Source organism: Brachyistius frenatus, unplaced genomic scaffold (assembly GCF_029030835.1).
Source record: "Brachyistius frenatus isolate BFR_SWC_R1_liver_20210118 unplaced genomic scaffold, ASM2903083v1 Contig_11, whole genome shotgun sequence".
Taxonomy (NCBI): Eukaryota; Metazoa; Chordata; class Actinopteri; family Embiotocidae; genus Brachyistius; species Brachyistius frenatus.
In genome coordinates, this window is record NW_027210610.1 from 2,908,814 (window position 1) to 2,923,793 (window position 14,980).

A 14,980-nucleotide genomic window follows, 5' to 3' on the forward strand; every position below is an offset into this window, starting at 1 on the left:
GCTAAATTTCAGGAATTGGCAAAGATTGCAAGTCAAGGACCAAAAAAGTGGGATTTTCTTTAACTACTACGTCATATGTATTCACTTCCTATGATAATAAGCAGACTGCACGTCACTAATTTTGCTCGAGATATTTTAGTTCTCATGTTAAAAACCAGGAGGTCAAAGTTACAAAAACATTCCTGAGTCCTAAAAGTTTCACAAATTTACAAACCAAACAGCCCATGATTGTAATATACAATACATAGGCAACATCGTATGTAAAAGTTGCTTTTAAATCAAATTAATTCAACACATTCTGTATGCCCAAAATCAAAGTGCAAAATACTGCTGGAAGGGTATATAAAACTCCTTTAATATAAATCTATACGAGTAGAGAAGTGTGACTATTGGTAGCCTAATTCTCATGATAAGACCACAGTACCTATAAGCCCCGTCACTTCCCCATCATGTCCAGCTGCTCTTTCTAGTCATCAAGCATGTGGTTTGTTTTGATAAGAGGAGAGGTTGAAGATCTGGGGACTTATTTATGTTTACTGAAGCAAGTTTTGTTTGGAAAGGTTTACTTTGTGCCATAATGCCTTTAGCAGAGCTTCTATTGAGTTCATCTAACTCGGAGAAATTGCGAGAATTTTGCACGATTTCAAAACCCTGCAAATATTACGGACAATGGTTGAATTTGAATTAATTACTGCGAATGCAAGATCGTGATTTCCTGAAGGGACCGTCTTATGAATGACAGAAAACAAAGTGATCTTTGTTCATGAATACTTGTGGTTGGTGATGCTTTTCCCATAAAAACACTTTGTCTGCTGTCAGAAATATGAAACGTAAACAAAGAACGGGGGCGTTCCGACTGTATGAGCAGCAATCACCCTCATAGTCTTACAGCAGAAGCAGCACAGCAATGTGAATGTATAACACACTGGGGGAAAAGCATCATAAATCCCACTTAGAAAAAAACTACTATTGATCAAACCCTCCACTTGTTGGTGGGCTCTTACCTTTGCAGGCCCGTCTGTGAGTGATTGGTCTGGCCATGTCTCTGTAAAAGCCCTCCTTGCAGTAGTGGCAGTGGCGTCCTGCAGTATTGTGACGGCAGTTCATGCAGACCCCTCCGCTTTTCCTGCCTGACAGCTTGTACAACTCCATGTTGAATCGACAGCGGCGGGCGTGGAGGTTGCAGTTACACGCTGTGGGGGGAAGAGGAAAGTTAGTTGTGTTATTGCATCAGTGAAGGGGAGTAGGATAAATGTCACAGTTTACAATATCTCCCCAGTATTTATCCAAGAGTCCAAATGTAAGTTAGCCAGGATGAAATGCTCACATGGAGTAGGTATTGCAGTAAAACATATGCTTACAACGATGTACATCACGAGAGCTGGGAGAGATTTTTTCCAGTGAAGCAGTATAACAGCGAGTGGTTTATAATCTGCACTGCGGCTGTGAGCTTGGCTGCTATTCCAGAACTCATCAATCAAAAGTGATATTTGCAGAGCTCATTTTCTCCATTTCATAATTAATGAATTCAGCTTCTCTCAGACCATTAGTTATTAATCACTGGAAAGAGAGACATTAATTTCATGAATCACTGATGAGTAAAGGCTTCTGAGATCTATTAAAAGCAAGACCGATCAGATAAAGGAGTGGGCTCGAGCGAGCTGTCGTCTAAATGAGGCGAGCAGAATATATGGGACACGTGAAGCGAGCTTATAGCCCAGTTCCACTTGAAATCCAACTGGTTCCTTGATGTCTTCTCGGCCCACAAGTCTTTTCCATTGATTCCCCCGCATCGGATCACATTCACCAGCTCTGACATTATTGATAAACTATGTTCACTCTCTACATGTGGGGTTTTGCATTTGAGAAGCCGAATGAGAAACCTGCCCCTCTTGTTTGTGTAGGAGAGTCTTGATCCAGAGCCTGTACTGGTTAAATCAGAGTCAGACCTGGGACCTGAAGACTTGGCCGGGGCTTCAAAGTCAACTGTTCCAGAGCTTAGTTCCAGTTCAGAGTTATCCGCAAATAAATTAGAACGAAGTAAACAACGGCAGAGCTACTTTGACCGAAAATGTCAACAGTTGTGGCAAAGGAGGATTATTAAGAAGATGATATTGATTAACTGCAGTCAGATGGGAGAAAATAGATTTCACCAACAGTGAATGTTTACAAAAGAATGAGACACAACAATGGGGAATAAGTAAAGACAGACAGGCAGAGGGACTGGGACGCTTTTATGCGTGTGGCTTTCTGTGAAGTGCGAATTACTTATAGAAACATATCTGAAACTGACTGCATTGATTTAAATATTTTAATAATTGAGCAAATGTTTTGTATTTTCTGCTTAATTTCCCTTCATTCAGTGTCCGTCAGATAAAAAGTGTGTAACATGCAACCATAGTCAAACTTATTTTGTGTTTTGCTCCATGACTTTATAACATGAATAGTCTGACATTTTGGGAAATAGGTCTATTAGTTTTATTGGTGAGAGTCAGATGAGAAGATTTATACCACCCTCATGCCTGAAAGCTAAAAATGAAGCTGCAGCCAGCAGCCTATTATGCAGGAAACTGGGAAACACTTAGCCTGGCTCTGTCCAACGGTAACAAAATCCACCCACCAGCACTCACTAATTAACATGTTATATCTTGTTTGTCTGCTGGACAACTCCTTGTCCAGGTGCTGTCAGTTCTTGTAGACTTGTCATCACAGTAAAGTTACATGGCACATGAATCAGGTACCCAACTCTTCTGTAACAGCAGCAACAACATTTACACTTTTTGCTTTTGTACGGATTAAACAAGCTGTTTTCAGTGTTCACGCTACCTTCACTTTATAGACACAAACATAATATATATGATATGAAAATTGAATAAAAAAAGTCAATATTACTACTCCTTCAACAGCAATACTGCTCCTTTAACCTTGGGAATATTGATTTTTTTTTTTAATAATTTTTTAAAAAAATGTATTTATTATATATTTAGAACATTCACATATTTTTAATCCAGTAACTTCACTTTAATGAGCTACATTTACTTCAGGCTAATTGAGAAATCCGTTGCTGTAGAGCAAGGTAACAAAAGTTTTAAGACGTGCTCTGCTGTAGCAGTGGTCAGTTTAATAATCGGATACATGTGCTTTTTGCAGTCTCTACTCTGATGGCTTTGTCACTGAGTCACACAAATGTTAAGTATTATGCAAGCAGTGAGCAGAATGCATCTCCGTCCACACTCAAAGGGAAGCCTGGCACCTGGTTGGGAAAGAGGCCCAGTTTTCCCGAGCTGCAGACCCTGGAAGAAAAAAAAAAAAAGGGGGGGGGGGAAGCACATTCCCAGACTATTTCCCAATTCCATCTGGTTATTATGTGGCCCGATTTGTATGGAATTCTGCAGTTAATGAAATAGTATTTTAGGTATAAATTCATATCAATGCAGCACTGGTTGTGTAGAGACACTGATGGATTTCTTTGCTGCATGTTTGTGGACTGGAGAGGCCAAGAGGAGAATTGACCATTGACCCTTGAGCAGTGCTAAAATGCCATGGAAATGTGGGATCCTGAGTGAAGCGAGTTTAAAGTCTCTTATTTTCAGTGTGGTCTTAGCGGTAGAGGGATGGTTAACACCAACTTTATCTGGGAGAAACAATATACAACAAATCGGTGACACTTTCACGATGTGACTGGTTCTTTTTCGGTGTGTGTGTCCGTGCACATGTGAACAACTAAACAGCCTGTCCAACTCCTTCTAAGAGAAACCTGACAAAGAACACGCCAGCTTCAGTGAGTGGCTGGGCTTGCAGTAGTGTGTGTGTGTGTGTGTGTGTGTGTGTGTGTGTGTGTGTGTGTGTGTGTGTGTGTGTGTGTGTGTGTGTGTGTGTGTGTGTGTGTGTGTGTGTGTGTGTGTGTGTGTGTGTGTGTGTGTGTGGGGGGGTGAGCTGTGATTGTGATCAAGCATCTCAAACACACACACAGCTGTGAGCACTTGTGTCCATTAACACCTTGTAGCAGAACATGAAAGCGGTGCATCGCGTTTTCTCCCCCCAGCTGAAGTACCGACGGCCCGCTCATGGCATCCTCTCGATTTACTGCCGTGCAACAAGATCGGCCAACAAAGTCCCGAGTCAAGGAGGATATGTTCAAGTGTGGAGAATGTAAAGAAAGCTCCAGAATCGAACCTTTAAATGATTTAGCATGTGTAGCTGTGATGGCTGGAAATGGCTTTAACAACAGCCAGACGTTTCGTGACAAAGAATTAGAGAATTAGCGTCTGGCAGAAATAGTAGCATCTGACAGGGATAGAGAAAATGTGAGAGCTGAGGTGAAAGCTTAGCAAAAATAAATCAGCAAATAGGTGTTTGTAAGTTACCTGTGTGTGTGTGTGTGTGTGTGTGTGTGTGTGTGTGTGTGTGTGTGTGTGTGTGTGTGTGTGTGTGTGTGTGTGTGTGTGTGTGTGTGTGTGTCCGTGTCGATGTGCACACCCCGCGAGCAGTGAACTCCAGCTCAGAGCTACAGCAGCACAAGGATCCTGGAATGTTTATAGGTTTGTTTTGAAGTGCTTGCGCGCACATACACATGCTGCCACCCCACCAACCTGCCACCCCCCCCCCCACTGCACCCCACCACCCAAATTAGGCTCAGCGGGGATAACTGAACACTGTTGAAGGCCATTTTTCAATTCATTAACACATCAAAGCCTCACTAGTACTCTGCAAAAACACTCATTAGTTCTTATCTGTTGGAGGGGAAGAGAAACAGACATTTGGAGAGGAGTTCTGTGGGTGGTGGAAAGTGAGCAAAGGATCTGTGATCCTCGAGTGAACGCGGTTCCTTAATGGGTCAGTGTCCAATTCGAGGATGCGCAAAGCTGGTTCCTCATGTTGCCGTGGAAATCGGACAACAAACACAAGCTACAGGCTTGGCAAACGGAGGGATGCCGAGACAAAAATAAAAGAGGGGATGGGGGGAGAGGAGGAAGAACCCCCTCGGAAAATATTAGAGTAGTGGATTGTTTCACCCCGTCGTCATGAAACTGAACGGTGCCAAATTCAAATTTTGGTGGTAAGACGGTTAGAGTAAATGTCTTTGCAGTTTGCACACGTCTAATCAGTGTGGGATCTTGGTGGAGCTTACTTTTCGAAGTACAGGAAGTATTTTAAGCAAGGCAAATTGTGAGAAGAACTCCACACTGTTTTATTTCAGCTATCATAACAGGTGCCTCAAAAAGTAAATGTGCCCTGAACAAGCTCACGGGCTGATCTGTCAAGTGTGCCTTGACAAATTGGTCCTTAAAGACTGTGCTCAACAAATAAAATGCGAGCATGTTTATGGACGGCACCGCCTCTCTTTTCCTCTCCATATGTCAGGGATAAATCTAACCTCATTTTTCCTTCAGCTCGAACAAAGCCAAGCCGGTGAGCACAGCCAATTGATTTTGGATGCCTGTGCAAAAAACCCAAATCCCATGGCTAAAATTGGTCCTTGAAAATTGGAGGGCTCACACCACCACCTTTCCCCTCTTGGCCCAGACTGCAGTCCAGATCTGCTGCGCTAACTCCCACCCCTCCCCCACATCCCCCACCTCCTTTTTGGGTGCTCTCTCCGCCTGGCCAAACAGGCTCTGCTATATGGGCTCCTGCCATCGTGTGTGTGTGTGTGTGTGTGTGTGTGTGTGTGTGTGTGTGTGTGTGTGTGTGTGTGTGTGTGTGTGTGTGTGTGTGTGTGTGTGTGTGTGTGTGTGTCCACACTGTACACTGCCTTGGCTATAATGAGGAGCTAATTAACCGGGTGCTCCCCTCGGTGCCCTGAGCAGGTGGCTGGAGCAGCCAGGTGGAACCCAGCCCAAACACACACACACACACATATTTGTGCACCCACACCCACCAGAGACAGTTTCAAGAGGTCGCAACCGCTCACAAAAACGATATGAACCAAGTGACTAAAGGTAGAAAAAGGGTGAAACAGAAGTGAGTCTTAAACAGACGTAAACTCCGCTGGCTCTGTAGACTCTAATGAGCTGTGGACAACAAGCTGAGACAAAGATTTAAGAACGAGCTAACAGGAAACTACAATTCTGTAGCCCTGCTGTGTGCATTACATGGACTGTGGAGTACGCAAGAGCTGCTGCTGTTGCTTCTTTGTATCGAAGCCACTTTAGCTCCACTTGCTCCTTCCTCTTCTGCCACAGACGTATCTTTCACTTGGAGCTTTGACACCACGTCCCAGCCCTCCCCTCCCTCTGATGGTTTCTGCGGTTAGCCTCACGCCGTGGGCTTAAGAGCAGGCTCTTGGGAGCCCTTTTGAACTCAGAGTCCCCTTAATTCCTCTCCCACCCCTCCCATAAGCCTCCTCTCCCTCCCTCTCTCCTCTTACTTTCATAAGACCCCATCCCAAATCCTGGTCGCCTCTCCCTCTTTTTCCTTGTTTCCTTCCTCAGTTCTCCTTCTCGTCCATACTTTACTCCAGCTCCCCTTTCTCTTCCTGGATGGCATCAGGCAGGGAAAGATTTTAACAAGATTAGGCTGGAGGATTGCCAGGTTGGGGGGCCTGGTGTCAGTGGAGAGTTGAGTCCTTAGCTCTGTTCTCTCTCACTGGTCCACTTCACTTACCCACATCTAAACATTGTTATCTCGGTCTTGCCTTTGCATTCACTTTCTGTCTGTCTCACTTGCTATTTTTTTCCCCCCCACAGGCAATATCCTGCCATCAGGGGGAAAAAGCAGCAGACGGTGTGCAACCAAATTATCATGGAGAATCAATAAAAATCGAGGTAAGCTGAAACAATTTTACCTTCGCCTGGACTCTTGGCACTCGCAGCCATGAGGACCACTCAGAGCAATGTAGGAGATGCATCGGCTGGTTTAGAAATAGAAAGTGACAGATGGAACCTACTGTGTAAATTCACCGCTTTGGCCAGAGAGGACAGTAGAAAGGACCACGGCTCCAACCCCAATAATACCTGAACCTGTCACTGTCACCGTTTTGGAGCAGTAAAGGTGATGGTAAGCCTGTGGACTGAGAAGCAGAGCTGGGTCCTAGAGCTGGTCTATAAGGATATCCTAAATAAGTGAACACTTCAGGGAAGCATCTGAAATTCCACCAAGCGAATCAATTCTAATCGACTTATCGTATCGTATCCAATCCACTAGACTTTTGTTTATACTACTCACACCAGTAACAGGTAATAAACAACTTGTACCTTATATACATGAATTTACGCAGAAACACATACAGAGTATCCACAACGACAGCAACTGACTGATCAGTTAGACAGCTTGTGTCCGTCACAGTCAGGCAAAACCACTGTCAAAGGGAGCCAAACGATTGTCATGGTTAACAAACAGACATATATTTTCTCTTAATAGCCTCTGAATCTTGCTGCCACCAGCAATGCCGGCCAGCAGCCAAAAAAACACATATTTTCTCAGGCGATAGAGCACAGAGGCTTGCAACAGCATAAACCATAAACACAAAGAATTCAATAACAGGAGAACAAAAAAAAAAAGGCTGATCTCAGCAAAAAAAATAAAAAAAAAATACATGAAATAAGAGAGAGCAGACAGGAAAGTGTCCAGGCAAAGAGTTAATCTTTGACAAGAGTCAGTTAGACAGGGACAGAGAGGAGGAGAGCGCCGGCGGTGACGGGCACCTCAGGAGGTGATTGCTACCATCTGTGGGAGAGAGTCGATGTGGGCCTGGGAGAGCAGGGTGGGCACACACTGCAGCTCCGCCAGTTTGCTTTGGCACTGGGATGAAACGCTATATCGCACTACTAGATTACATGTGGCTCTCACACATGCACAAAGTCAAGGAGATGTGCACACGCGCGCGCGCACACACACACACACACACACACACACACACACACACACACACACACACACACACACACACACACACACACACACACACACACACACACACACACACACACACACACACACACACTTGGCCTCAGGCAGCCGCAGAGCATTTCCCAAGGATCCTGCGTTTTTAACCCAGCTGACATAAACGCTGTCATTTGACACTTTGCTGTCCTGAACATTTGTTTCACCATGTTCCCTTTTTGCCAAAAAGCCTTTATGGGTGGCTTCGTAGAATGAGAAATGCATCAGTCCCTTGTGGGTTGGCCGAGGACCAAAGTTGCAATACTGACAGAGAGAATAAAAGCAAAGAGCAAAGCTAGAGTACAAACCAGTCAAACTGACCAAACCCTGCTGTCCTGTTACCTCAAATCCTTAACACACACACACACACACACACACACACACACACACACACACACACACACACACACACACACACACACACACAACCACCAAACAAGGCTCATACATCTTATGTTTGTTGGCCTCCCCATACTATAACTCTCGTGTCTCACGCCAGCCCAGAGGCATGATTGTGGAACAACATACTGCGGCTGTGTAATTATTTGAAAACACAGGAGGTTTTTCTTTTTTAAATCACTTTCTTTTTCTCAGCAGCCCCCTTCATTTCACACACACACACACACACACACACACACACACACACACACACACACACACACACACACACACACACACACACACACACACACACACACACACACACACACACACACACATTTGAGAATCACACTAATTGAAGTGTAATTTCCCTGTTGGCCTTAAGGGACAGGCAGCGGAGGGGGAAGGTGTAGGAAGGTCTTTAGAGTCACTAAGTGAAAGTAGGAACATGGCACTTATATGCGGTAATATCAAGGCAGCTCTGGCTCTTTAATCCCTACCTGTCTCACTGAGCTTCATATCATGATGCCCTCTAGGGACAGATAACAAAATTTCAACCGACCAATTTTACGATGCTGAAATCTCTCAGCTCTGTGGAAACCTCTCGTGAGGTTTAACTTTGTTTTACTTAAGACCAAACAAACTCATGTTGCAAGAACAAAAGCATATAAAATCCTGCTCCTCTCCATGCTCTGATTGAGAAACTATAAAAATCTTGTGTTGTTCATGTTACCCAAAATCATGCAACCTCCCAAAATGTGCCGTGGTTTCATGTGTGGCGTGTTTAAGAATGAGGTCATTTCTCAATCACCAGGCCTAAAAAGTGTCTCGACGAATCGGCTCTTCGACTGGAACATGGGCCTGACCTCTGCTTGCCCTTGCAAGGAGATGTGGAGGGGGGAGAAGAAATGCTGTGAAAGGATGGAGGCCTATTTTGAAATTCTAATCAGCATCGAATAGCCATCTGCCCCTTGTCAGAGAGGGAAATGAAAAGAGAGATTTTGTGCTTCTGTGGTCTTCAGAGTTTCCAGCATTGTACAGATCGGAGAGCTAAATGTGAGCCATGGTCCTGAGCATGTGTTCCTGGCTGGCCTCTTCCTCTGACACATATCCTCTACTGCTGGATCACACTGCTCTCCCTAAGAAACCCATCTGTCAATGTCCTACTAGGTCCAGCTAATAGTTTCCAAAAACCAGAGGCCGAGTCCACCAGAAGTCAAAAGGTTCGAGCGGGGTTATGACGAGGCTTTAAAATCTGTCCGCTGTAAAATTCACATGTTAATACAACTGCTGTCTCATTAGTGTGGCAGACATGATCTAATAGCATCTGTTACATAACAGGTCATAACTTTTTCAGAGGTAATAACTAATTTGTGGGATTTCCTTCAGGTGATGACATGGTCTGATGTATAACGATGGTCTCCAGGGGATAGTTAATTGGCTGATTGATTTAATTTAAAAGGAAACTCCCCTTCTTGTGCAAAAACAGAATACCATATCACTCATTTCCTCAGTGGACTCAATATGTCAAATTTCCTATTCAAAATATTCAACACCCCACCCAAACGCTGCAGCGGAGCAGGAACTCCAAGGTCCGCTACTAACCGCAGCTCACCTGCATCTCTGGCCAATCAGTTGAAATGGCAACTCAAACAGTCTTCACATGACCTCTGCGTTTAATGCTATGAATGCATACCAGTGTGTTTGGCGCAACACTGGGAGCAGACCTGGCTTTCGGCTGGTCCATTAGGGATGGATGGTGTCTGGCCCTGGGTTCGTAGCGTCTCAGAGCAGCACTCTGAACTTCCTGCAGCTTGAGTACAAATGAGAGAGAGGAAGGGCTGGAGAATAGAACAGCTTGGTGCCGCAGCCAAACAGGGCCAAGATGGCTGCAGACCCAGCCAAGAGTAGAGAGCTACTACAACACTATAAATTATCATCTACTCGGGATGTCACATTGTCGTTGACTCCACAAGAGGCCTCTTCATCTTATACGGGGACTTTGGCAGACTCTATTATGGCATGATATAGTGTCTCACATTTTTAAGTCAACATAAAGTATTTACATAACGGCATCGTCCATGCCAGCAGAAAAGCCAATACTCCATCACAAGCAGTAACCAAATAGCTCTTATCCATCTGTTTCCTCATTCTGTTCTGTGGCTCAAACCCCCGGCAGATAAATCACAGCTTTTTCCATCATGTCTCCCTCAATACAAACAGACACACTTCTTTACGAGGCTGCCCTCTCTGACTACTACAGCAGGGATTTGTAAACCGATGTCTCGAGGCAGGATTCATAGAGACGGAGGCGGCAGATGGGTGTGCATGGCTTGTGTCTGGAGACAGTACAAGAGTGCAGACGGTAATCTTGGTGCAGGGCATGTCAAACATTTGGCAATACCCAAGAACAATCAATCGGGCCTATTAGAGACAGTGTTCTTGTTGTGCAGGGTACATATAGAAGTGAAGACTGCGAACAGTGAGAGCAAAATCTTTAAAACCTGCGTAGCAAAAGTGCCTTAAGTGGTGAAATCGATTACGAGGTACATCGTTTCTCAAGCACTGACAGAGTCATAGGCAGGGTGTGAAACAACCATTAATGTGACTCTACATCTGCTCACTCTGAATTCCTCATTTGCCACAAACCAACTCCCAGACAACTTAACTCTGTCACCACTGCACAAAAGGATCATGACCTCTCAAACCTCCAACCTAAACACCTCATGATGGCTCTCGTGACACCTAAGGGACTCCTTGGCTCTAAAAGTTGCCACTCATACACACTTTCCCGGTCTACATACTTAGACCTTGCCTCTACAGTGGCAAGCCTCAGGGCTCGCTCCGCGGCCCCCATTTGTGCACCGTGTCAGAAAGAAAAGCAAGCTGAGAAATAAACAAGGACCAAGTGCATTTTAAAAATGGGCTTTAATATATACCGGAGAGGCTTTTTTTAATACTCTCCTGCTACTTTAAGGATATTCTGGAAGCAGCTCTACCGGAATAAGCTGTAAAGAGGCTTTTGGAACATGAAATTTGCGACAACTGGGACTGACTTTTTGGCTTGTTCGGATGTGTGATCAGGTATAGCGTGCAACTAGCAACGGGCTTTAACTGCCCTGTATCAACACAGGGATTAGGTCATCAGAGTTGGCCAGTACAACCGGGCTATTTAGTCAAGAAATTCTGGATAGGAGTGACATATCAATCCCACAGAGAGGAGATCTACGGGAAGCGGGTGTAACACCTCAGAAACAGCTACAGGACATTTGAAAAGAGGGCGTGTGCAAAAGTATGAGGGAGAAAACACTGAGGGATTGACAGGATATTGTTATGGAAGGGATTTTGTGTGTGTGTGTGTGTGTGTGTGTGTGTGTGTGTGTGTGTGTGTGTGTGTGTGTGTGTGTGTGTGTGTGTGTGTGTGTGTGTGTGTGTGTGTGTTTTTTTGCCTGTATCTGTGAGCTGAGTAAGTTAGGGTGTCAAGGAGGGACGAGAAGCCAAAGTCAGGAAGAGTTGACATGGGAGGTTTCAGAGTACAGAGTGAGGAAAGGATGGATTTGTTGGCCGCTCTAATGCTAAAATGGCCTTTCCCCTCTGGCTCTGTCACTCTCTGTCCCCTTTAAACAGATCTGGCACTGTTCAATGTTAAATATGATCTCAGGCCAGCTCACTGGGCAATTACAACATGTTAGAAAAATATACTCTGTTTTTCAATGTTCTCCTCCTGTTTTTTTCTCCCTGGCTGTGATTTTATTTCATTATGGGGAAAGGTTAAAATGAGGACAGTGGTTTGTAATATGGTTTTATTTTCCTACGCTAACAAATTTTTATGACAAGCAAAATTGACCTGAATTAAGTTCCGCCTATGTCTATTTATACTAACAGAAAAATGCTGTAAAATTTGCCACCAAAGAAACATCCACATATTAGAGAATATACCCTGGGAAAAACACGACTAACATGGCATGAAACTAAAACCTTTGTACAGCCGTAAAATGTATATATGTACTAAATATTACATCAAAAACCTGTTATCGCAGAAAAACGTAATCCAATACAAAGATAATCCATTTACGTTAACAAAAATTGCAATAATTTTTCTTGGCAAACTGTCAGAGAACGTTTGGATGACTTTTACTGAGCACGTCTTGAGGTAACGGCAAACACTGCCAAATAACATTCTTGGATGACTTGGGTGTAACGGTGTGCCAAAGTGTCAAGCTGTTGTCATCCAATGTTTAAACTTGCTGGTGCAAAAAGAGTTTTTTCTCAGACAAGTCCAGAAAACATGATTTTGTTGGGAGCAGTAGCCCTGTTTCCCTGCGGAGGGACGGTAAATTCAAGCGGCTGATGAGAAATGAAGGGAACGTATGGGCTTGTGTTTTCAGACGTGTTGCCAAAGTTGCCAGCTAAACCGCTGCGAGCTACCACAACTTTTCACCTGTACAAACACAAACCCATCCGGCATGTTCTGGCAACACTGTTAATTACCCTTATGACAGACAAGCACTGGTCTTCCTAGTTAAATCCTTCCTTTTCTACCTCCAACCCTTTTTTTCCCCCTCTGTGCATGTGTACAAATTCAGTTTGTTGGCCTGACTTTACATGGCTGTCTTCATATCCTGAAAATGGGTGATGAAAAGGTCAGGCCATGAAAATGTCCAACAAATGAATAACCACTTTGTATTTTTAACCATTTCCAAATCGTTAGACACCCTACCACATGGGCTACAACGCCCATAACAGCAATTATGTTCCTGGTTTGACTCCCTATTGCGATAGTTTATATGAATATATATATATTGCGATCATTTTTATTATAAATACCATCAATGATATGATGTTATTTTGTCATTACATTCTTATATGTTCCAAACTGCTTTGAAAGCACCAACCTAAAGTGACAACCAAAATCACTAAGAGCAAAAGTATTAGTTCGCCTCTCAGACAAAGTATTCGCCAAAATCTATATTCCTAGAAATAGTCCCTGTGTATTTGTCCGCAGGCTGCAATGCTGAAAGTACTGCAAAGTAAAACATGTTTAAAAGCACATGAAGGATGAAAGATAGCGGAAAGGACTTACGCAGACATTCATTGGCCTCGCGAGCATTGGCCCTCTGCCACGGTCGGTCATAGTGAAAGGGCTTGCAGCGGTCACATTCAGGTCCTTCGGTGTTGTGCTTACAGTCACACACCAGTTTGCCTTCCTTGTCTTTCAGACAGCGTGATGCATGACCGTTGCATTTACACCTCCCGCCCACCTGGAAGTCTCCCACTGCATAGAAATAAGTTGGCAGCGTTGATGTCACTGCCATGGGGTCATCGTCCCTCCCTCCACTGTTGCTTCCAGCCCCCAGTCCCAGCTCCCGCGGTATCTGGGGCCGGCTGAAGACCACACGGATATCGGTGACAGTGACCCAGTCCTGTAGGACTGGGCTGTTGTCAAAGTCTTTACCAGAGGGCCGTCCATCCAGAGTGCTGAAAGCAATGAGTCCTCCAGAAAGCGGGTAGAGGTCAGTGTGGCCATCTGTGCAAAGAGCCTCCTGCTCGTTCTGCTTGGTGATGGTTGCCTTGTTGGGCCGATTGTACATACGCCGGCACTGTGAGGAGTAGAACTGGTAGGGCATCCAGGTTTTGCCGTAGTCCATGCTCTTGTATATGGCCAGGGACTCGGGTCGTGGCGAACAGAACTGCAGGCTGACGTATGTGATCTCAAACTTTTTACCCAGTGACAGAGTGAGAGTCACGTTGTGCGGAGAGGTGTTCAGATTCTCCGACTGCCAGCAGGTGAGATTGTGGGCTGAGTTGAGGTCAGTGAGGTAGGAAGCAGGGTGGGCACGGCGAGGGTCAGCTGCATCACAGATTTGGCACGTGCGCACAGAAGGCCTCTCATCGCCCCGCTCCACCACACTGCAGGACCGGGACGGAGGCCGGCCGCAGACGCTGGACACCATCACCTCCTTGCCGAAGGCAGCATTGATGAACTCGGGGATGCAGCGGCGGGCGGCACCTGTGTCTTCATAGCAAGGGTCTGGAGGGGTCTGCTGCCCTGCGAAGGGATTGGTGGCACTGTGGGTGGAGGCTGAGCATGCCAGGAGACACAGGCCCAGCAGGCACCTCCAAGGTTCCCTCATCCTGCTCAAAGGGCCTGTGTTCGAATGTGTGTCTGCGCTTATGCAAGGATGAGGCTTCGTGTCCGTGTGTGTACCCAAGAGTCTGTGTACGGAAATTGAATGTGTATGTGTAGTTGCACAGATGTGTCTGCGTGTGCGACTTTTTCCCTGTGTGTGTGTGTGTATAGTTGTGAGTCAGGGGAAGGAGAGTGTCTGAGCTCAGTGACCCTTCACGTCAGGCTGACCAGAGTCTTTCCTGTAAGAGAGAGAAATAAACAGAAGGGTCAATGTCATAGACATATTTTTACCATAACAGGATATAAAGTGGAAAGTGACACTGATCTACTGCATAAAAACAGGGTTGTGTTTCTTCAAAACCAAATTATATTTGCCCTTATAAAGAAAATGACATCAGATCTTTTGTACTGGACGCTTACAAGTGAATGTTTTCATTGACTAAAAGCCTGTCAGAGACTCGGACAGTTGGATGGGGGGCCCAGGAGAGAGGATGTGTCCATTTAAAGAGAGACATTAGTGGCTGCAAGTGACTGCATCCTGAATTTCAATGCCTGCCGCTCATTCAGTAGTTCTATTCAGGTCAA

General features: G+C 45.0%; 1 protein-coding gene across 1 annotated transcript in view; it reads right to left on the reverse strand.

Moving 5' to 3' along the window:
• The window catches only part of ntn2 (netrin 2), a 31,699-nt gene extending 17,128 nt beyond the window's left edge, over positions 1 to 14,571 (reverse strand). Inside the window, exons 1-2 of the mRNA XM_069691529.1 lie at positions 13,349 to 14,571; positions 1,005 to 1,193 (exon numbers count right to left, since the gene is read on the reverse strand). Coding sequence (XP_069547630.1) covers positions 1,005 to 1,193; positions 13,349 to 14,399 — 1,240 coding nt within the window. The 5' untranslated portion in view covers positions 14,400 to 14,571. The remainder of the gene's footprint in view (positions 1 to 1,004; positions 1,194 to 13,348) is intronic.
• Positions 14,572 to 14,980: the final 409 nt, after the last annotated feature.